The sequence below is a fragment of the Aythya fuligula genome, chromosome 15 (genome assembly GCF_009819795.1).
Source record: "Aythya fuligula isolate bAytFul2 chromosome 15, bAytFul2.pri, whole genome shotgun sequence".
In the NCBI taxonomy this organism is placed as follows: domain Eukaryota; kingdom Metazoa; phylum Chordata; class Aves; order Anseriformes; family Anatidae; genus Aythya; species Aythya fuligula.
In genome coordinates, this window is record NC_045573.1 from 3,640,303 (window position 1) to 3,661,970 (window position 21,668).

Below are 21,668 nucleotides of genomic sequence, written 5' to 3' on the forward strand. Positions count from 1 at the left end.
GAAAAGGAAAAGGAAAAGGAAAAGGAAAAGGAAAGGGAAAGGGAAAGGGAAAAGGAAAAAAAAAAGAAAAAAAAAGAAAAAGAAAAGAAAAAAGAAAAAGAAAAAGAAAAAGAAAAAGAAAAAGAAAAAGAAAAAGAAAAAGAAAAAGAAAAAAGAGGCAAAATCAGTGCATTTATCTCAGGGATTCAAACTGGTGTTTTCGGCCCTGGCACCAGTCAGTGTCCAGCCACTCAGTGGTGCTGTGCTGGGGGTGCTGGGCACAGGCTGGGAGGGAGCAGCCACAAAGCAAACCCCCAAGCTGGAGCCGTGGCTTTCCATACCTGTCACCATGTGGATTTTCAGCCTGAGCACACAAGGCTGAGCTCAGGGGACGCTGTCATGTAGATTTAGGGTTTTATCTCCTTTCCTCTCCATTAGCTCTGATACCCTCTTATTATGCTGGAAACCGAAACGCTTTTTTCCTCCAGCGGCTCTCCCCTTTCCCCGTGGGCAAATATCGATCTGCCCGTGTCCTCAGCGCGGGTTGAAAGCAGCCCCGCTCACCCTGAGCCTGTTTGGGGACCGAGCACCAAGCCGTGCCACCTCTGGTGCCATCAAGGATGGAGGAGAAGGGTGGGGAGGAGGGCACGGTGATCAGTTTGGTTTTCTCTCCCCATCCTTTCTCTCTCCCTGCTCTGGCAGTGACAGGGCACCGAGCAGGACGGCTCCGATTGCACTTGGCAGGTGGAATTGGGGATGAAAAAGGATGGAAAGGGTAAAAAGGGAAAGAGCAGCTGGGGTAACAGCAAACCTCTCCCAGCCCAACAGGTCCTGCAGCACCTGGAGAGCTCAGAAGGCAGCAGAGCATCTGCTCTGCTCCCAGCTTGGGGCTGGCCGGCGCGAGAGGCTGCCCCTGCTCCTCCTGGGGCCTGATTTTGGGCCAATTTAATTAAACTGCTTGGAAAAGTTGCAAGGACTCATCTATTTCGGCTCGAAGCAGGCCTGTTTTGATTTAGCGCTGGCTGATGAGGAATTAGCCGAAACAAACCGCTCAGGAAACCAAATTAGAGGGCGCACACTAACTTTTGCACCAGATTAAGTTGAATTAAAAAGCAATTGAAATGTAATTTTCCTGTCTCGGGCAGCCAAGAAAAGGAGAGGATGCAACCAGTGGCACTTGAAACTTAGAAACACGGCAGCGAGGATCGGCACCACCAGCTCTCAGCGCCCACAAGCAACAGGTTTATTGTAGGTCTTCTCTGAAGCCCCCTCCCCACGCACCTCCTGCGCCAAGCTTTGCACAACCTGTATCCTTTGCCCCGAAAGGGAGCCTTGAATCCACGATTTTGGAGCAGCCCAGGTGCTGCACAGGGCCTTTCCGTGGGTGTTTCCATGCTGGAAATAGCCTCACCGTGGAGTTTTTTTGCTGTAATTCTCATAATTTACGTGGAAACAGCCACGGTGCTGCATGGCCAGCAGGGTTGGAGGGCTCACTGTGCTCCCAGGGGCTGGGGGCAGAGGGTGCAGACCCCAGTGCTGTGTCCTGTCATTTAAAATGTGGTTTTAATGACATATTTTAATAGCTGCTTGCCCCCCATTTGCCAAGTGCTGTTCTTCCTTCTGCCCCAGCCTCTCTGTTCATTCCAGGCCGTGCTCCCCGCACCGTGCCCCTGCCTGTCTGGGTTTTACAGGGCTTTGCCCAAAAGGGTGACGTTTTGGAGGGCTGGCAAAGCCAGGCTGAGTCCCCAGAGACTCTTCAGAGTCTCCAGAGCTGCCCAAGTGCCACACCAAGCAACACTGTGAGCAGTTATTTGATGCCCTGGCTGAAATCTAAAGGATTTGTGCAGACCACAGGTCCCTGCTGGGTGTCTCCGTGCCACCTCCTGCCATAGCCCGGTCAAAAAAGAGGCCCCCCCAGGCTGCTCACCCAAATAAAACCAAACTGGGTGATGTGTAAGTGCACGGAGGGGGTGCTGGGGTGTGAGGGGGTCAGCTGGGGCTGGAGGATAGCTCAGGAGGGGAGGCACCACTGCTGCTCCCCCAGGTGCCCCCAAATTGCCTCACCACACAGCAGCTGGAGCTAACGAGGAGGCTGCCCGGGGAGAGCCAATGCTGGGGCACAGCAGGGCAGGATGAGGCCCTGGGGGGCAATAAAAGGGGCAGATGAGGGTGAGGTGGGCAAGAGAGAGGTTGAAGGGTGAGTAGTTTCTTCTCTAGGGGGTTAGGGGCAGCTTTTTGTTCTCTGTGGGGTTTTCTTTGGGTTCCTTTGTGCAGGGTGTGGGGTTTTGGGTGCTGCTTGGGGTTGTGCTGAGTCTCTTCCACCTGCTGAGGTGGGCTTGGGGGAAGCCCCCAGAATGGAGAGGCTTTTTGGGGTCTTACTGGGGTTTCTTGGACATGAAATGGAGGCAGGGAGGAGTTTCTGCTGGGTGGAAGCTGTGGTTTTTTTTTTTTTTTTTTCTGGTTTAAAAACTGTCTGGAGGCCTGGTCCTGGTCTTATTTGTGTGTATGCCTGTGCTTTTCTTACCCTAATAGGGTTAGAAATAACTCTGCCTGTCCTACTTAATTCCCCTCACCTGGCAAACCCAGAGCTGGGTCTGAAGGAGGATTTATGTGCTTGGCTGAGCTTGGTCACCCCGTGTCCTGCGTGTGACCCCATGCATTTACACAACTGGGGGGGTCTCTGGTGCAGGAGCCCCCCTGGGCTGTGGGGTGAGGTGGTAGGGGTGGATGTGGGGCCTTGAGCTGATGCTTTTTGGGTGTCCTAGCCAGGTTTGGGCTGTGTGTGTGATCCAGAGCTGGAGGAAGGTGGTGTGACTGTACCCATGAGAAGTGGGGTGCCCTGCTTCCTGTAGGGTTGTAATTCTCCTAGTTAAGTGATGGTTTGAGCCTGTGTTTAGTTCAGAGGCTCGGCTGTGGGGTGTGAGGATCTCACTGAGCTCTGTGGGGCAGGGGACCTCAGCACCCACCTCGTTGGGGTGGTGGCTGTGCCCTAGGGGTGGGGGGGGGGTCCCCAGATCCCCTGCAGATGGAGGTGGGTGTTGCTGTGACCTGACCCTGCTGTCCTGCACCCCAAAAGCACGTGGAAGCTCTCTGGCTGCTCCCAAGCCTCAACAAGATGCCAGTTGTGAACGAGCCCAGCGAGAGGATGAAGAAGTTCAAGAACAGGGGCAAGGACGCAGCTGTAAGTACAGACCTGGGGCATCTCCTCCCAGGGCAGGAGAGCCAGAAGGGCTTTGGTGCCAGCAGGAGCTGGTGAGAAGGCTTCTGAATGGCAATCACCCCCAAATCCACCTGTATGGGGTGTCGGGGAGCTCAGAGATGTGGCGTGGAGCTGGTGGAGAGCTGGCTGGGCTGTGTGGTGGCAAGGGGGCCTCAAGTTTGGGGTGGGTGGGCTGTGATGGGGATGATGAGGATGGTCCTGCCCAGCTCCCAGCAGCAGTTACCCCAGCTATGGGGTTTATCCTGGCTATGGGGTCTGTCTGCTTTGCCTTCCAGCAAATCTGACTTTAAAATCAGCCTCTGGTTGCTGGTTCAGCCAGCCTCCTTGGGAGGCACCCGGTGAGATGTTTCCTCCTGTGTGAGCCTCCAGGCCATGGTGAGGAGCTGCCTGAAAGCAGAAGCTGCTTCTGCTCCTCCTGAAGGAGATTTGGGGTTGTGGAGCTGGACCCGAATCGGGTGCTGTGGGCACTGATGTGGTGGTGTCCCCTTCTCCTGCAGGCCCTGCGGAGGCAGAGGGTGGAGGTGAAAGTTGAGCTGCGGAAGGCCCAGAAGGATGAGCAGATCCTGAAGCGCAGGAGTATCTCCATCACCTTGATGGAGAAAAGCCCCACTCCAGAGGACAAAAACGTGGTGAGTGCTGGGTGCCCTGCACCTGGACAGGATTGGTGCTGTAGCACACTGGGTCTTGCTGCTACTTCAGTTTTTGGGCCATCCCCAGGTCTGGCTCAAGGGACCTGGGTTAAAACGGCCAGTGCCCTTCTTGATTCCCCATGCCCAGCACTGGGGAGTGCTTTACAGGTGGCTTAGCCCTTTTCTGGGTTATTTTGCATGGAAATGTGCCACGCAGCTTCCCTCAGTGGCAGGTAGAACTGGCTGGAGCCCCAGCTCTGGGAGCTGGCGATGGTAATTACTGCTCGTAGGGCCAAAACGGTGTCAGTGACTCTTCCAGTGCTTGATTACAAGGATTAGTTGCCTCGAAGGTTTTTGTGGATGCTCTCCCTCTGCATCATCCCGAAACTGCGTTGCATAAAGAGTAGACACCGCTTAGATATGGAGTGGTGACTGACTTGGGTCTAGACGGCTGATTGACTGCGGAGATTAAACTGGAGGGAGCCTTGGCTTGCTGTCTGACTCTGAATCATTCCCCATGACACAGATTATTCAGCTGTCCTTGGAGGAAATAGTCGAAGCTGTGAACGGGAACAACCCTGAGCTCCAGCTGCAGGCTACGCAGGCTGCCAGGTATGCTGCCTGACCGGGAGGGACTGGGCTGGCTGCGGTGGGTCCTGCGGGCTGCAGGCATTTCTTCCTGTTGGAAGAGCTCTGGAGACATGACAAAGTGCATGGGGAAGGAGCCCGGTCACCCTGAGGGGCTGCAGCTGATGGCTGAAGCCCTGCAGTGTGCCCTGGGTGCCTGGCTGGGCTCCATCCCAGCCCTGGGTGGTGTGGTTGGAGCCAGCCCAGGGCTTGGCTGTGCCTCCTGGAGCCCCTGTGCTGGGGCAGGGGTCGTGGTGGCTCCAGCCAGCTGCTGAGACCATCGGGGAGGACCAAGGTGTCTGCTGGAGGCTGGCCAGAGCAGACCCTTCCTAAAGGGATGAGTGCTGCCTGGCTCCCCAGGCTGCTCAGCAGCACGGAGCTGGCTTCCTGCCTGCTCACACCCAGCCTGGCAGCGCCCTGAGCTTGCACCATGGGGAGATACCCGGTGGAGGTGGAGAGGCAGCTCTAAGCCATGGATTCCCACCTCTGCACTACCCTGTGCCAGCACTGTGGCTGCAGAGCGAGCCAGGCTAGGGAGTAGATCTGGCTGAAAACACTTTTTCCAGCTGTTCTTGGGTAGGTCAGTGTCCTGATGGTGCCTCACAGCCAAGTAGGGCTTGGTCTGCTCACAGTGGGCTGTGCTGTGCCCTCTCTTGCAGGAGAATGCTGTCCAGGCAGAAGGACCCCCCTCTCAACCAGATCATCGAGCTGGGCATCATCCCCAGGCTGGTGGAGTTCCTCTCCTGTGCTGACAGCGCTCAGCTGCAGTTTGAGGCCGCCTGGGCGCTCACCAACATCGCATCTGGCACCTCTGAGCACACCAAGGCGGTGGTGGAGGGGGGTGCAATCCCAGCCTTCATCGCCCTCCTCTCCTCCCCACACATGCACATCAGCGAGCAGTCCGTGTGGGCGCTGGGCAACATCGCAGGTAAGCAGGAGCTGACATCCCCAGTCAGGAACTGGGGTTACTGGGGCTCCTTGGGATGCCTTTGTCTCCTCCTGGCTCTGTCTCCAGGCTGCTGATGCTGTTGAAACCCCTCCATCCCTTCATGGGGGACTTGAGCTTTTGAGATCTTGTGTGGGTTCTGCAGGAGGATTTTGGCCAAATCCTGCTAGGATGGTCTCCCCTGCTGATGCAGGGGGAAGGCAATGGGATGTCTGGCTGGCCACGATGATGCTCAGATTGCCTGGGAAATCCTCCCTGCCTGGAAATCCTGAATGGTGTGGGGCTGGTGGTGAGCCCTGGCCTCTGGCAGCAGGTCTGGCTGCTCCCTGATGTCAGCACGTCCCTGCCTCATAACTGGTGCAGATGCAATGAACTCCCCTTTCTTTCTGTGCAGGTGATGGCCCTCTGTACAGAGATGCTCTTATCAATTGCAATGTGATTCCTCCCTTGCTGGCTCTGGTGTCGCCTGTAACTCCAGTAAATAACCTTCATTTTCTCAACTTAACAGCTCTCAATCACTTGGGCGATGGGTGAATGGTGACTTACAAATAACCAGCTGGCTGCACAGTTGAACGAGACCTTTCTCTAAACTGTTTCTGGTGATTCTGCTTCCAAACTACATACAAGACCTGGGCATGCCAGGGGGTCTCCAGGTCGATGCAGTGACTTATTCCTGGCTTGAGATGGTCAGAGCTGGATGGGAAAGCTCAGACTGAGATGTCACTGGGGCGTGCACATGCATGTGGAAGGGCTGAACTTGCCCTTCAAGCTTCCTCCTGCTGCTTCTCGGGTAGCTCCAAGCTGTTGGCTCTGTGCCTTCTCCTGCCCTCCTGCAGTGGTCCTGCCCTGCTGCTTGCTCGGGGGAGGCAGGAGGTGGACACAGCAGCTTTGAGAGCGGTACCGATGCCTCCAGGTGTCCCACCCCTGGGTGTGGTGGAAGCCTTGTGCTTTCTGTAGGCATACCTACAGCCTCGCAGGGTAGTGTTAAGAAAACACCCTCCAGGCCTTCTGCGATTTTTATATTGCAAAATCCTTTTGAAGGACTTCTCTGGCTGCTGTTCCTGACTCAACCTCTCCTCTTTTTGGGGGTGCCCTGTGAAACAGGGCAGGATACCAGCCAAAACAGGGCAGAACACCGGCCCCATGCACACCTTGGTAGCTGTGATGCTCTGGAGGTAGCTCCACTGCTCTCCTGGAGCAGCTGTGACTCCTTGCTGAGATGAGCTGGATGGGGCAGCTTCAATCCTTGAGGTGCCCTGCTCAAGAACGATGAGCTGCTGATACTTAATAATGCTAATATTAAAATAACAAATTCCTGATCTTGTCCAAAGAATGCTTTGTAATTTGTCCCAGAGACCCAGCAAACAAGCTGTTGGGCACCTTTGTTAGTCATAGGAGCTTGTCACACCACCAGACTTGAAGTTATTGGAACTTAATATTGGAGAGGGAGGAGGGGAAAGGTCTTACTCACTTGTTTCATCTTCAAACAAGCCTCAGCCCTTATTAAGAAGGCTGCTTCTGGCTACTCAGATAACATCTCTGAGCTGCAGGGCCCAGAAGCAGGGTGCTCCCTCTCCTGTGCTTGTTGCTCCTGTGAGGCTCTGTCGGCCAGGGAGGATGTTACACCTTGTTTTTGTTCCAGGTTGGCTTCCTGAGGAACATCACGTGGACCCTGTCGAACCTCTGCAGGAACAAGAACCCCTACCCACCCCTGGATGCGGTGAGGAAGATGCTGCCGGTCCTCACCTGCCTCCTGGAGCACGAGGACAAGGAAATCATCGCTGACTCCTGCTGGGCAGTTTCCTACCTGACCGATGGCTCCAACGATCGCATCCAGATCATAGTGGACACAGGGATTCTCCCAAGGCTGGTGGAGCTCATGGGCAGCCCGGAGCTGATCATTATGGTAGGAAGCAAACTCCCAGCCTTGGGTTCCCCTCCTCTGATGCCCTACATCAAGGGAAGGGATGTCATCTTGCTGTGTGTGGCTGGCTGTTTCCCCAGACTCCAGTTTAGCTTGGTTACTGGTCAAGCCAATGCTCTGTTCCAGCTTGCTGTGGTTTACAGGCTCTAAGACTCTAAAGCTGCTTAGAACAAAAGAGGAGGCCAGTAGGTCTGTAACAGTAATCAGCCATGGTGTTCCCTTTGCTTGAAGGATCAAGCACTTAGGGAACTTGTCCTCCTGGCATGTATCCCTTGAGATAAGGATTCTCCTCACCTCCTTCGTCTGTTCTAATTTGTCTAGACCCCAGCTCTCCGTGCCATTGGGAATGTTGTGACAGGGACCGATGAGCAGACCCAGGCAGCTATCGATGCAGGCGTCTTGGCTGTCCTGCCCCTTCTCTTGCGACACACGAAGCCAACCATACAGAAGGAAGCTGCGTGGACGCTCAGCAACATCGCTGCTGGGCCTTGCCAGCAGATCCAGCAACTCATCACCTGCAGGTTGTTGCCACCTCTGGTGGAGCTGCTTGATAAGGTAAGGGTGCAGTGCTGCCTGTCCAGCTGTTGTAGGAGCAGTGTTAAGCTTCAGTTGATAACATTTGGTTTGTGAGGCACTTGGTGTGTGCTCCAGAGCCACCTGAGCAATCTCTGGAACAGTCTGAGCATTCAGTATGCCTGCATGTGGCACCACAGCATGGCTTGGAGCTGCTCTTGGCAGCTCTGTGAGGTGTCACCAAGCTCTCTGAGTGCTAGGAACCTGTCCAAGCTGAACACAGACTGGCTCTTGACTCCTGGCCCCTCACCCTGATCTACAAAGGCTGGAGCCTGGCAGTGCCTTCACTGTGCTGCTCTTCCAGGGGGACTTCAAGGCTCAGAAGGAGGCCGTGTGGGCAGTGGCCAACTTCACGACTGGAGGCACCGTGGAGCAGGTGGTGGAGCTTGTCCAGTCTGGGGTCCTCAAGCCTCTGCTCAACTTGCTTTTGGCTAGAGACAGCAAAACTATCCTGGTCATCCTGGATACAATTTCAAATCTCTTCTTGGTAAGATCTGGTACTGTTTCTTGCATCCTTTCCCCCCGAAAGCAGCAGGGTGTGAGCTGAAGGCTCACATGGTGTGGCTAGAATAGCTCCTATGTCAGACAGTGGTCTTGCAGGAGTTGGGGTTGGACTTGATCTAATTTATTCTTGGATCCTCTTGGGTTGTCTGGGCTCAACAAGGTTAAGTTTCCAAGGGTTTTGGCAAGGAAAAGATGTGGTGTGCTGATCCCTGAGCTGCACGGAGGTAAAGGTCTAGGAGAAAGAGTGTTGCTGGGGTCTTTACAGAAACTGAGTAGGGTTTGGCTCACTTATTTGTGCAGTGAAGCCACAGTACAATAATCCTAACAGGGACTGTTTCACATGCACAGTCGTATCCCAAGGATTTCTGCTAAACCCAAGGCAGGGAGGGATCATAAATGCAAGGGGCTGCAGACACTTGACCCCTAGGTTCAGGGCCTTACAGGAGAGATCATCTTGGGCCTGTTACTGACATGAGGTTGTGTTTGTCTCCTTTTTCACAGGCAGCTGAGAAGCTGGGAGAGACAGAGAGGCTGTGCCTGCTGGTGGAGGAGCTTGATGGCCTGGAGAAAATTGAAGCCTTGCAAACCCATGACAACAACATGGTCTACCGAGCTGCACTGAATATCATAGAGAAATACTTTTCTGGTGAGGTATGTGAGCTCCTGCTGTTTCTCATCTGAAAATGAGCTATTGCGCGCTGAAATGAAGCACGTCCTTCAAGGAGGCTGAGTTAGGGCCTTAGAAGAGATCTCTACATGAATAGGGTAGTTCTTGCAGCTTGCTCCCTTCACTTTTAGAGCTTTTTGAAAGCTATGATTTCAGTTGTCAGCTGATTAGTTGTGCAACAGCTATGGATGCCTTGATAGCATCTTGCTGCTGGAATTTAAACTGGCATCAGCTGGGGTTACTGCAGTTGCTGGTATGAATACCAAATGTGGAGAAGTTTCCTCCTTCAGAGCTGAGCTAGCTTGTCGCTATGAATGGAAGCCTCCTACTCGGCTGATAACTGTGCTCAGGTTCCTTCTGGATTACTTGACCCTTCTCACATTAACGAACTTGTGGAAAAAGAGCATAGGACATCAGCTAGCAGTTGCAAGAGCTCTGTAACTGTCACAGATGCCATCCTTGGATCTAGCCTTCGAGTCTTGCAGATGGGGGAACACCAGGGAAGAGGCTTAGTGGTTTGGCAGACCGTGGAGCTGAGGCTTGGTCTAGATTTGAACCCCCTGCAGCAGGGAGCAGATGTCTGTCAGCTGTGGTGTTTGCCTAGCACCAGGGTGTCCTGGTGAGAGGGTGTGGAGGAAGCTGTCCTACACACCAGCACCTACCTGAGGGGCTGGATGCCAGGGCAACGCCTCTCCAAAGCAGCCCTGGCTGCTGTTGGAAGCAGACTAAACTCAAGCAAATTCTGCCACTCCAGTTACTCCTGTCTCCTGCCCCAGGTGTCTGAGTCTGTAGATTTGTTCATTTTGGCACCTGAGCCACGGGGACAATGACAAGGTGTGCTATAGAGAACAGGAGGACTTGGTGAAGCTGCTCTGCTGCTGTAACAGGCTTTTAAAAGGAGAATAAAGCAGCAAGCTGCGGCAGAGCTTTAGGCAACCTGGTACAATAACCTTCTGCTATAAAGATGCAGAACCATTAACTAGAGGCCATCAACTTCCTCCTAGGAAAATCCAGATCTGCAGCCTGGGACTGATGAAGACGGACTATATAAGTTCTCAGTGGAGAAGCACGACTTCAACTTCTGAAGATGAGGCATTGCACAGCTCTGAGCTAGGCAGTCTTGGTAGAGCCAGGATGTCCAGATCAAGAGGAGCAAAGATGTGGGATCTCTTTACATTTGAAGCTTATCAATAAATTGCACTTCTGGGTTTGTACTTTATGCTTCTAATGGCTTCTGTTTTCCCCCTCATAAGCTGTTGTTGCAAAATTCCACAGGGCCTAAACATAGGAAAGGTGTTAGAGCTCCTGGGTGCCTTTTCTAGGTGAAAAAGCACAGCCTGAGACTTTCTGCTAACTGCTTGACTAGAGTCAAATCCCTAAAGAGTGGTGGGATGTTACCACCAAATCCAGCTTGGTTTCAGTGTTTATGCTGAAATTTCTAGGCTTGATTCTGAGCTGTTTGAAACAGCTCAGAAGCTGTTTGAGAGGCTTTGTCCTGCTATTCCAGCCCTCCTTGGATGTAGCAGGATCTGGACACAGGAGCTGAGTCAACTTGGGCCCTTCAGCAGCACAGATATTTGCAGTGGGAGCTGCTTTGCCTCACAGATGCTGCCCACTTGCCTGGAGCCCATTGATTCAGCTCTGCCTAAAGCTGCCCTCTACTAGCAAGGACCTGTATTCCAGGTGCCCATTGCATGTCACTGCTGTGGAGTCCTCCCTGTATCCAATCCCTCTAAATTCAGCCTCCCTCCATGGGCTGAGGAGGGTGGATGTGGCTCTGGGGTCTCAGGCTGGAGGGCTCTGCTGGCACCCAACAGGCCCCAGGGGCTGAAGCATTTTAAGGACTTTGTTTGATGCAGAACTGGGGGTGGGCAGCTCTATCATCCATGCTTTGCGAGGTTTGATTCTTCAAAAGGACCCCAGGTGCTTCAGGGCTCTGCTTTCTCAGATGTGGGGGGAGGTGGAGTGACAGATGAATTAATATGAAGGGAAAACATGATTTCTGGAGGGAAGGACCTCTTCCTCTGCCCTGAATGTGTTCTCCACAGGATACAAGCATTTTTCTTCCCAGACTGCCTAGGAACAAGGAGTGGAGCCTGGTTGTTCTCTGTGAGGGGCTATGCAGCCCTCAGCTTGTGGGCCAGAACTGGGCATCACTTATTTAATATTAAAATACTGGAGCTGCTGAATGGTATAGGGATTTATAGCTGTACTATCTACTAAAACTATGTACTGAAAACTATGCCAAAGCCTGAAATGTGCACTGGAGACAAGTATCTCTGCACATCCTTTGTTCATGCCCATGGCTTAACACAAAGGCCTTGGCTGCCTCTGCCTCCTTGTAGCGTGCTGCTGACAGGGCTGATGCAGCATCTGGAAGTGATCGGATTTCACCAGGTAAAAAGAATCTGAGGCAGGTGCTTCCTCAGTGTAAATGGAGATGCAGCCTGGAGCTGGGCTGTGAGTTCAGGCTGTGGAGCTGCACAGGCAGCCCTAAGGTGCTGGGGCAGCAGGGGCACTGGGTGCTGGTGCTCTGAGTCGGGGCAAGCCAGAAGGAGGGGATGCAGCCACTGAGCTGTTCCCCTGCTTGCCTGTGTGTGCTGGATGTGAGGCTGCAGTAGGAAGGCTGCCTGCTTCCACCATCACAGCCTTAAGCCTCAAAAAATTAGTGTCTGTGTAGCTCTGCATGGGACAGAGAGGAGGCAGTTCCAAGGCCATGGCCACCATCTTGTGGGGTCAGTGCCTTCCCCCTGCTCCTGGATGAGGTTGGCTGTGTTAATTAGAGCCCCTCTCCTTTACTTTATCCTGGGGTATGGGCTGTGGGGGGGATTTTTGACTCCTGCTCTGGGTGGGATGGGGTGGGTAAGCACCACCCTGTACCCCTGCCATGCACTCACAGTGTCCCTATACACCCACTGTGCCAGCCTAAAATCCTAGACTCAAATCCTAGACTCATTAGGGTTCAAAAAGACCCCCAAGATCATCTGGTATCAACGATGTCACCTAAACCCTGTCCTTGAACACCCCCAGTGACCCCACCACCACCCTAGGTGACCTGTCCCAATGCCTTACTGCTCATTTTGAGAAGAAATACCTCCTCATTTCCAACCTGAACACCCCCCGGTGTAACTTGAGGCCCTTCCCTCTACCCTTACCGCTAATTCGTGCGCCATTCTCCCATTTCTGCCCATTTTCCCCTCCAAATCCCCCCCACACCTCGCCAGGGGGCGCTCCCCCCTCCCTCCGAGTGTGGCTTCCCCCCCCCTCCCCACCACCACCACCCTGCGACCTTCCCAAGATGGCGGCGCCGCGCGGCCGCCACGCTGTGCGCGCTGACGTCACGCCCCCTCCGGCGGGCGCAGGGCGGGGCGGGGGCGGCTCCAGCGCCCTCTCGGCGGCCGGGCCGGGTCGGGCTGAGGCGGGCGGGCGGCGGCGGCGGCTGAGGGGAGCGGATCCGGTTCCGCGTTTGGCTCCGCGGTAACGGCGGAGAAAGGCTCCCGGAGCGCTCGGTGGGGGCTTAGGCAAGGCCCGCATGGGGTTGCGCGGGGCCGCCGGTTGATCTGGGCGCGATGTCGAACCCCGGGACGCGGCGGAACGGCTCCAGCATCAAGATCCGCCTCACAGGTAACGGGGCCGCGGCCCGGGGACTCCCCTAAACCCGCAAAACCCTCGGCCCCATCAACCCTCCCCTCACGGCGAGCTCCCCTCAGCTCCCCTCGCCCCCTCCCCGGCCCCCTGGGCGTGAGGGGAGGGTTGACCGGGCCGCCGTGGGCCGGCTTCGGCGGTAGCCGGGCCCCAGCCACCTCTCCGCAACTTTTATCCCTTTAAAACCCCTTCTCCCACCCCCGGGGCCCTGCGGAGGTTCTGTATTTTGAAGTTATTTCTGTTGATTTTCATTTTTTTTTCCTCCCCTCGTGGCACGTTGTTACCTCCCCCCCCCCCCAACACAGCCCACGGGCTGCTTCAGCCCCCGGCTCCCTCAGATTTTGGCCTTCCCTGACTTTTAGGAAAGCTTTTCCTTTCATAATTTACCTCACTTTGATTTACTTAAACCATTTACCTTCCCCTTTTGCTGCCGAAGACAACCCCATTGATCTTTCTCCTGAGAAAATACCCGTTTCATTGCTTTTAGCATCTTCCCCCTTTTTTTCTTTTTTTTTTTTTTTTTTGCTGTTTATCCTTTTTTTTTATCTGCATTCTTTTTTTATTCTTACCATTCCCCACGACTCGATTGCCTTTTCCAATGTGACGCGTTCAACTTCTGAAGTTCCTTTCCCCGAGCTCAGGGTGACGAGAAGCGGCTCCTCCGAGTGTCGGGGCGCGCGTGCACGCACGGATAAGCCAATTTCTGTTGCACCCTCAAAAGGTCTGGATTAAATCTTCCACAAGCTGCTCCAGTTGGTGCCCAGGCTGCAGCTTAAACGGAAAAGGGGCACAGCGTCTGCTTCTTCAGGCTGCGGGGTGAATTATTAATAAATAAGGCCCCATCCGGCCTTTCAAAGGCAACAGGTGGATGCTTGGAGATCTCTGGGTGTGAAGGAAGCGCTCGGCCACCGGCATTGATCTTCACAGGGTTGATAGAAGCTGTTGGGTTTAATTTTAAAGAGGCTGCAGGAGCATAGAAGGTGGCCAAATAATGAGAAAATGGCACTAGGTGAACTTCAGGGACAGGGTAACGTGCCCCTGGCAGATGCTGCAATCAGGCAGGAGCGTCTCTTCAAAAAATCCCTTTTTTCTTTTAATCAGTTCTCTGGTTCTGCACCGCTCGTGCTTCAGAAGGCTGAAGTTGGTGAGGGAAATGTAAATCCGAAAGTCCTTTTGGACACGAGAAGGCTGAAAATATTTTGAGGGTGGATGGCTGATGTTTGATCTGAAACGAGTTGTGTGGCGATGGATACTAAATGTCGGATCTGTCATTAATGTGGCTTATTTTTATGCAAGTCAGTCAATAAAAATGTTGGGAGTTGAGTAACTTATGCTGCGGTCATAGCCCTTCTGAGCAGGAGGATATCATTTAAATAACAGATAGAAGCTGTTGGGTTTAATTTTGAAGAGCGAACGCTGCTTCAAAGTGCTCTTTTCCTTTTAGCATGCACAATTCTTCTCTCCTAGCTGAGAATGTTTATTGGAAGGGGCTGAAGTTTTACTTTATTGAGCAACTTGGTGGATTTTCTCACTCGTATCTTTTTTTTTTTAATAATTAAAGAAATCTGCTTGCTCAAACATTCCTGTATTTCATAAGCATGCGACCTGCGTAGTGTGAAAAAAATGCTGTATTTAATCACAAAATAAATTGCTTTGGGAGAGATTTCCCTTTAGGATCATTAGGAAACGTATTCTTGGCTTCGCTGGAGGCCAGCGTGCTGACTTACCTGTTCCAAACAGTTGTAGCTGGAGTGGCTTTTTCTCCCCTGTTTTGCTATTGGGAGATTGGAGTGGAATGAAATCAAACCGAGGGCTCCTTCCGTTATGATTTACTCCTTGCATTGTGTTTCCTGTGATTAGAAACAATTTGGTTTGCGCTACCGAAAATAGCTGTGTAAATAGCACTTAGTCTGAAGGCGCCTGTGAGCGGTACTTTGGGGAGTGAACGGGAGTCAGATCCTTCGTGCTTTGTCTTCGTTTTCTTGCATATTGGAAATGTATTCGTATGACTGGGGTGTTGGGAGTGTTTTATTTGTGTGAATCTATCTAAAAGTTCTGGATCCTGTGGTTATTTTCAGAAGCGGTCTTTGTGCTTATACAGAGTGGTGTCGGTCCTACCCCGACGAGGATTGTAAGGAGGTAAAATGGCAAATAATGCTTCCTGTTAGAAAGGAGGAAGCAGCAGCAAAACCCAACAGCGACTAACTTGGGTGACAGATTCAAACGATTGGTGTCCTGTGGATCACAAATGCGCTGCTCTCTTGTCGTATCTCAGTTTTTCCAAAAGCACGTGCGAAGTTTCTCTTACTTCCACTGGAGCTTCACCACCTCTACTGGTGATGCAGGAGCCAAAGGTATTTGTGGCCTTGTCTCTTGCCACTTGGAGCAGTTCAAGGCAAAGGAAGGTAAAACTTGGCGCTAAGTCCGTGATCTTTTTGTATTTGTGCTGCCACCAGGGTAGTGTAACAGGGATGGATGTCTCAAAAAAGGGATGGAAATGATAAAATGATGTAGTGCTTGAAGAGTCCACCTGGGATCTTCTGGGTCAGGGAGGAACGTGACCCACAGATGAAGGCGCCTTTGTGGAGCACGTGTCTATCCCTTCTTTAACTGATGTGCTCCTCTAAAACCTTTGTTTGCTGCTGCAGTCGCTCCCTGGGGAAGTTCCTGAGGGTTTATCAACTCCAGGGCTTACACGCTTCTTACTCATACTGTTCTATCACGCAGAAGTGCTCGTGAAAACTGCAGTCTCATTGTGCTGCTATCAGAGACACTCCTAGTCCAGGTAGCCTGCGGATGGAAGTTGCAGACGGAATTGGAAAAATTGTGAAGTGGACTCAACGTGCAACTGCTGTACCCAAAAAAAAAAAAAAGCTGGAGGTTGGATTCTGACTTGGTCGCTACCGGCTTTTTCAGCGGTGTCTCGGCTGAGGTGTGGAAAGCTGGCTGCCTCCGGGGAGTGCAGAGGAACTGAGGAAACATTGGGAAGGAAAAAGAATTGGTTCAGCCGTTACGGATGGCTTCAGACATGGAGCAGGAAGGGGAGAGGGGCTCATGTGTAAGTCAGAGCCCATGAAAACACATAGATGGCGTGTCGAGAGCTGATGGCAAAAGCAGTTTCTTTCCCAGAAGAGCAGCAGTTGGTGGAACAGAATATAAATAGTCAGCTCTGAGTGTTCAGCGGAGGCGTCCCTCGTCCCAGACCTGGTCTAGGAAGTGGCCGGCCCGCTGTTTGTCATCGCCTTGGTGGAGGTTTGGGAGGGAGGGTGTACGTGAGAGAAAGGAAATTCTGGTGTCGGAAGAGCCAGGGAGGAATGACAAAGCTGGTGTGGAAGTGGGTGGTTTGTGCGAGCTGCGGGGGCGTGTAGGCGACGCGTTGGATCGCTGCAGGAAAGGTTTTGGTGCTCAGCAGTGGCAAAGAAAGGGAACGAGGGAAGAGGTGGCGCAGATAAGGAGCCTGGACACCACTTTCGGTTCCCTGTAGTCAGCACGGTTTAGGGAAGTCCCATTTGCAAAGCACGAGCGGTTTGTTGCTTCTAGATGGGCGGCTTTAGGTCAATTTGGAGATATCCATTTGTAATTTAAGGAACCCGTTAAAGAGCACAGTGATTTCTGGTAGCAACTAAAATATTACGTCTCTTTCGTACATCCGTTTCGGATTGCTCTGAAGGCATATGTTAAAACGTGTCCCAAAAGCTTCCATTTCGGGACTAATGTAGTATTGATCGCTGCAGCAGAGTTACCGGGCTGATCGATAGCAGCGCTGATACCGACGGCCTGGGCAGTTTTCTGTCCTGTGGTCAGCAATGAAGAGCATCCACGTCGGGATCAGCAGCAGTACATCCCTCATGGGCTGCCTGTACTTTTAGTTTCTTTTACATTAGAAAGAGCTCTTGCAGCTGATGGTGTTGGTGCTAGTGCAAGGGAAGGCTGAAATGGCAGGTTGGTCATCCCTGCATTTGGGATTTAAAATCCTACAACGGGGAGCACAACGGGAAGCAGCAGTTTAGTAGCTCCAAACTGATTTTTGCCTAGCAGTCCGGGAGGATGTTGCAATCTGTCCCGTTGCTTGGTTTTCTTCACGTGTTTGGGAGCGGGGTGCTCGATGTGCTGGTGCTTGGGGCGCTGGATGGAGCTGAGTCCTGAGCCCTGCTGAGCAAGGCGCTCAACCTCCCACCTCCATTCCTGTCTGCACCGTGGAGTACTGGCCTTTTTGTGAAGATAAACGTGGGGCTGCTCAGAGGCCCTTTGATGGGGACGGCCAAGAGGCTTAGGGCATGTAACTGGGGGGACTTAAAGAAAAAATACTACTACTCATCTTGCTTTCATGGGGGGAAGTCTGGGGAGCAGCCTTTGCAGCCGGCCAGCTGGCAGCTTCGGGCTGCTGGAGTGGGAATCCAACGAGCTGCCTTTTCCTCCGGGCAGGCTGGTGGGTAGCGAGCCTCCTTTTGTCTTCCTCCCAGTAAGCCAGAGCCGTGCCAGCACCATTGTCCTGGTGGAAGTAAATTAAATCTCCAAAAGGAGTTTGCTTGAATATTCCCCTCAGGCAGGGAAAGTAGAAACAATAACTACTTTATTCCCGACTCGAAACTTTATTTTCTCCAACTGAATGTCTTCATATAAAGAGATGTAATTTGGGATGTCGCTCTGCAGTTCCTTAATGATTTCTTTCTAATTCCCTGCTAGCCACCAGTCTGCGAGCAGCTTTCTCCTCCACTTCCTTAAATGGCTGCATCATGTTATACAATTCTGTAGCCTCACGTTTTCTCCGGGTTGCAAAATTGAGCATTCCAGGGTTGTACAGCAATTCCCCTGCGAGGAAGCCGGTTTTACCCTGGGATTTTGCGAGCTGGTACCTGAATTCTTCCTAACGGCGACCGAGAAGCTGCTGGAAGTGCCCTTGCAGGTAAATCTGAGCGAGCCCACGGTGGTTGGTGGCTCACAGGGCGAAGAGGAGCTGTGCAGAAACACCACGTGTGCCTGTTGGCAGCCGGAGTTTCGGAGGTTTGTCTGGATTGCTGCCCAACTTTTAAGCAAGTCCAGTCGACGTGCTTAAAGTTGGATTAATCTGGTTAGATTACTTGCTACTATTTATGGTTCCAGACTTAAATACTCGCCCGGCTGCCTTGTTCTTTTGGGCCACGTTGGTCAAAATAGCGTGAGAGGGAGGATTGGTTTGGAGAAGGTAAGGTTACATCAGTGTGGTAGGCGTGTGAAGCTTGGGTATGTACACTTCAGAGCAGCTCATTTAAGACTTGAGTGAAGAAAATATTAAAAAAAAAAAAGTCTGGAAGAGACTGTTCTATCTGCCATTTTTTTTCCCTAAGTTAGGAATTATTTTTTTCTTGGTTTATTTATTTTTTTTCCCCATGATGATTCCTCTGGAACCGGTCAAAATGTTGTTGTGGAAGAGGCCCATGATTCTGCAGGATCATTGAAAGCTTTTATCTGTATTAGTGCTTTTGGTAATTTGCATTTGGGAACCGAAAACCGCTGCTGATTTATTCTCCTGGAGTGGAACCAAGGCTGAATGGCCCCATTACTGCAGGTGGTTTGTTCTCCCCTCTACCAACAGCTCAGGGTGTTGGGGGCAGGAAAACATCAGTGAGACCAGAACTCTCGAGATCTTTGTTGGCAGCCACCCTGTCGTTTCTCCTGCCGTGGGTCTCTTTATGTTTTGGGGTATGTGCCGAGGTCTCAAGTGTAGCCCTTAGAAAGCCCAAAGGAAAACACACACTTAGTTAGGACCAAACATGTTCCTGCTGGTGGTGGGGAAGCGGCGCTGCTCTCAGGTGATGATGTTACCTTAAGATGTTATCTCCTTGCTAGCCCGCTGCCCCCCGTTGCCAGAAATTTGTCACCCACCACGAGAGAACTGGTGGAAGAAAACCTGTGCTCATGCTTCACCTGCGTACGTGCAAGTCCAGCTTCTCGCTGTGAGTCTCAAGAATTTAAGGCAAGGTGCTGGACTTTGGAAAGCTGAGGTGTGAGCGTGTGTTGTCTTCTGGTAGGGGGAGGTCAATTTGGGAGAGGAAAACGGGAGACAGAGGGACAACAGTGATTTAAACCGTGCAGCAAGCTTTGCTGGAGCTTGCCTATTGGTATATATCAATTTATGAAAGATGAGATAAATATTAATGTAATAGGAGAAGAAACCTGTGTGTATGTTTGCTAAAGACCAGTCAGTAGGTCAGTAGCAGGTTAAGATGCTACCAAAAAATGTTTATAAGCTTCATTTCCCGTTTATTTGAACGGAAACCAGTAATTTTTCAAAGGGGATCCCTGGGCGCATTTCTCAGGGTTTTCCAGCTCTCTCTTTCCTTGTGAAAGTCTTCAAATGCAATGAGAGGACAGAGCAAAAATGTTTAAGTTTTTCTTCTGCATATTCTCTTAAGAACTGGCATCTGCATTGGGAATATTTGGGGATATTGGAGCAGGATGATAAATTTGACGATACTCGAGTTGAATTGGCAAAATAAGCTCGCATGCTGTTTTAGAAAGAATCTCTCCACAGGGCTGTAATAGCTTGATGCCTTCCTCTTCAGTAAGTCATTTTTGTCAAGTTAAAGGCCAAAATTCAAACTGGCTTGTTGTCAAGGACACTAAGCACAGCAGGCAAAAAATCCCCAAGGCTACCCAATTCACAGCGTCGATGGATAACGCTGGCAGAGCGGGCTTTGCTCTCCCCTCCCCCCTGAAAAAATCCTTTTTTTCCCCTCTTTTTTTTTTTTTTTTTTTAGAGGATATGGACACTATTATGCATACTAATACAATTTACCCGAAAGTATTTAAATGGGAGGCTTGTTCATCTGTTTGCGGGCGAAACAATCCCTTATTGTCTGGGAGTAATGCTAAAATAATGCACAATCCCCCCAGCGACCGCGCGGCGCTGCACGCCGCTCCCGGGCCAGCTGTGCTCACCTCCGCTGCAGCTGAAGGCGATGGCAGGCGGCCGAGGAGCCTCTGCAGCAGCATCAGGGCTCGGTGAGCACCAGCCCCCTGCCTCGGCTGTGCCGTGGGGACGCAGCCCTAATCCTAAATCACCCAGAAACGGTGAGAAATCCTGTGGAAGCAGGTGTTTGTAAGAGCTTTCCGCCTGATGCTTTGTTTCCCGGTTGTCACTTAAGCTCCTGCTACAGCTCGTTTAAGAATAAAGGGCAGCACTAAACCATGCTTTTAACTCCAAGTAGTATTGACCACTAGGATACTCCAGGAATACTACGTGGCCCTGGATTTCCTCGCTGATGCTCAGTTCTGGCCACGGTGCTTGTTTTTTTCCTTTTGAATGGTGGATGCTTCTTCCCCCCTGGATTATGAGGAAGCCCTGCTGAAGACAATAACAACACTTCTTTCTCTCACTTTCACGGGTAGCCTGGCATTATCCGATCTTGCAGTAATTTTTGCTTTTGCTGTTAACCCGTAGTAAGTAAAGAATCATTTTCAATAAGATGCCTTTTTTTCCCCCTCGAGTTGATGAGGGCTGTCTTGGTACACTTTATTATTTGGAATAAAATGACTTCGTGTGTGTGAGTGAAGGAACAGCATTTTCTTTGACCTTTTCATATGTTTGCATTTTAGTCTTCCATAAAAACCTGCCTATTCCCTCTAAACACTAGACTAAAAAACTGCATAGATTCATATCAATTTAAAGTTTCCATCTCTTGTTTACTTCATAATTAGATTTGCGTGTGTTAGAGAAAATCTATTCTCCTAATGAACCTTCCTAATTTCCAGGACACTATATTGAAAGTTCTCCATTGGGCTTCTTCCTCCTTAAAGCAAAGGTAAAAAATTGTTTCAGATAGTTGCCTTTGCGTTTATTTTGAATTCAAGGCGGCTGCTAACATCACTCCGAGCTCTTTTCTGTGGTCCTGTATTTTCTTCCTTGAACCCTGAATGTGGCCTGTGTCGCATCCTCGATGTAAAGTGGGCATTACAGCCGGAAATTTAGTCCCTGTGGTCAATGTGTTTGCATCTTGTAGTATGCAGGTGTACAGCTCAACAAGTTTCTTAAAAAGGAAACATCTTTTGAAATGCATATGCTTCATTTTACTGATGAGCATAAGCAAAAAAAAAAAAAAAAAGAAGCCCAGACTGCAAGACTGCACATGAAAATTAACTGAGTACATGGATTGTGCTGTTGCTTTAACATTTTTTTCAGCTTCACAAGTGCAGAATTTAGAAAAGTGAGGAATTTCAATTCGATTCAGACTGCAGCCATTGATTTATTTGCAGTGGAAGCTTTGTTCTTGATTCTTACAGCTGATGTGTTTAGCTTTGTTTAACATGTGGACATTTTTATAAGGATGTGGGACCTTCACTTTAAACTTAGACTTAACTTTAGACTTATCTTTAAAATGAGAAGTCAGAGGTGTCATACTCTACAAGTGTAAGTCTAGTTAATGGATACCTAGTTGATGAACAAGACTTCTTGGGAACTTCTAGCATTAATGGGGAGGAAATCCATTAGATTTGGTAAACTTTGAGCTCTGGACTGAGCAGGTGAATGTCAGCTAAAGATATATCAGCCATTGAAAGAATAACTTGAATTTTCTGGGCTCTTGAAATGATATTTATTTCAGCATTACTATAGCAGTAGGAATTACAAGCAGTATCTTTTGTGACTTCCTTAAAATTGTCTGCGGACAGGTAATGATCAAGCTATGATGGGCATGTTCAGACTTCATGTGTCTGAAAATACCCTATGAAATAACAGATCGGAGAGAACAGAACCAGCTTGGTGGCAAAAAAAAAAAAAAATAAAATAAAATTCAGGCTTTTTTTCTTTGGGGGCTTTGAATTTGTGTATCTAATTTTTCTCTTTTTATCTCTCAGCTTTTTTTTTTGTCTGTGCAAAGAGTTTTGATGCTGTGATCTGGTGACGTATTTAACCTATTCCTGAAATATTTTGACCAAAGACTGAAAATGCTTCCGTTGGGTTCCCCGTTTTACAG

The 21,668-nt window shown here is 50.8% G+C and overlaps 2 protein-coding genes across 5 annotated transcripts in view; both read left to right on the top strand.

Annotated features, from left to right (window-relative positions):
- The first annotated feature begins 3,094 nt into the window (after nucleotides 1-3,094).
- Nucleotides 3,095-10,154, top strand: KPNA7 (karyopherin subunit alpha 7). Its single transcript, XM_032197803.1, has 10 exons — nucleotides 3,095-3,160; nucleotides 3,697-3,828; nucleotides 4,355-4,440; nucleotides 5,115-5,383; nucleotides 5,796-5,878; nucleotides 7,044-7,307; nucleotides 7,647-7,880; nucleotides 8,203-8,385; nucleotides 8,904-9,053; nucleotides 10,074-10,154. Exons 1-10 carry the CDS (start codon nucleotides 3,095-3,097, stop codon nucleotides 10,152-10,154), a joined length of 1,548 nt encoding a protein of 515 aa, XP_032053694.1.
- Nucleotides 10,155-12,495: 2,341 nt separating this feature from the next.
- Nucleotides 12,496-21,668, top strand: part of SMURF1 (SMAD specific E3 ubiquitin protein ligase 1) — a 46,002-nt gene continuing 36,829 nt past the window's right edge. For all 4 annotated transcript variants that reach the window (XM_032198040.1, XM_032198041.1, XM_032198042.1 and 1 more), the window contains exon 1: nucleotides 12,496-12,693. In XM_032198040.1, coding sequence (XP_032053931.1) covers nucleotides 12,639-12,693 — 55 coding nt within the window. In that variant the 5' untranslated portion in view covers nucleotides 12,496-12,638. The remainder of the gene's footprint in view (nucleotides 12,694-21,668) is intronic.

What these genes read in the sequence shown, in the direction of transcription:
- KPNA7 (XM_032197803.1), top strand. Translation starts at nt 3,095, where the DNA reads ATGCCAGTTGTGAACGAGCCCAGCGAGAGGATGAAGAAGTTCAAGAAC. An exon ending in ACAGGGGCAAGGACGCAGCT is followed by an intron (nt 3,161 to 3,696) that starts GTAAGTACAGAC and finishes CTTCTCCTGCAG; the next exon opens with GCCCTGCGGAGGCAGAGGGT. An exon ending in TGGTGTCGCCTGTAACTCCA is followed by an intron (nt 5,879 to 7,043) that starts GTAAATAACCTT and finishes TTTTTGTTCCAG; the next exon opens with GTTGGCTTCCTGAGGAACAT.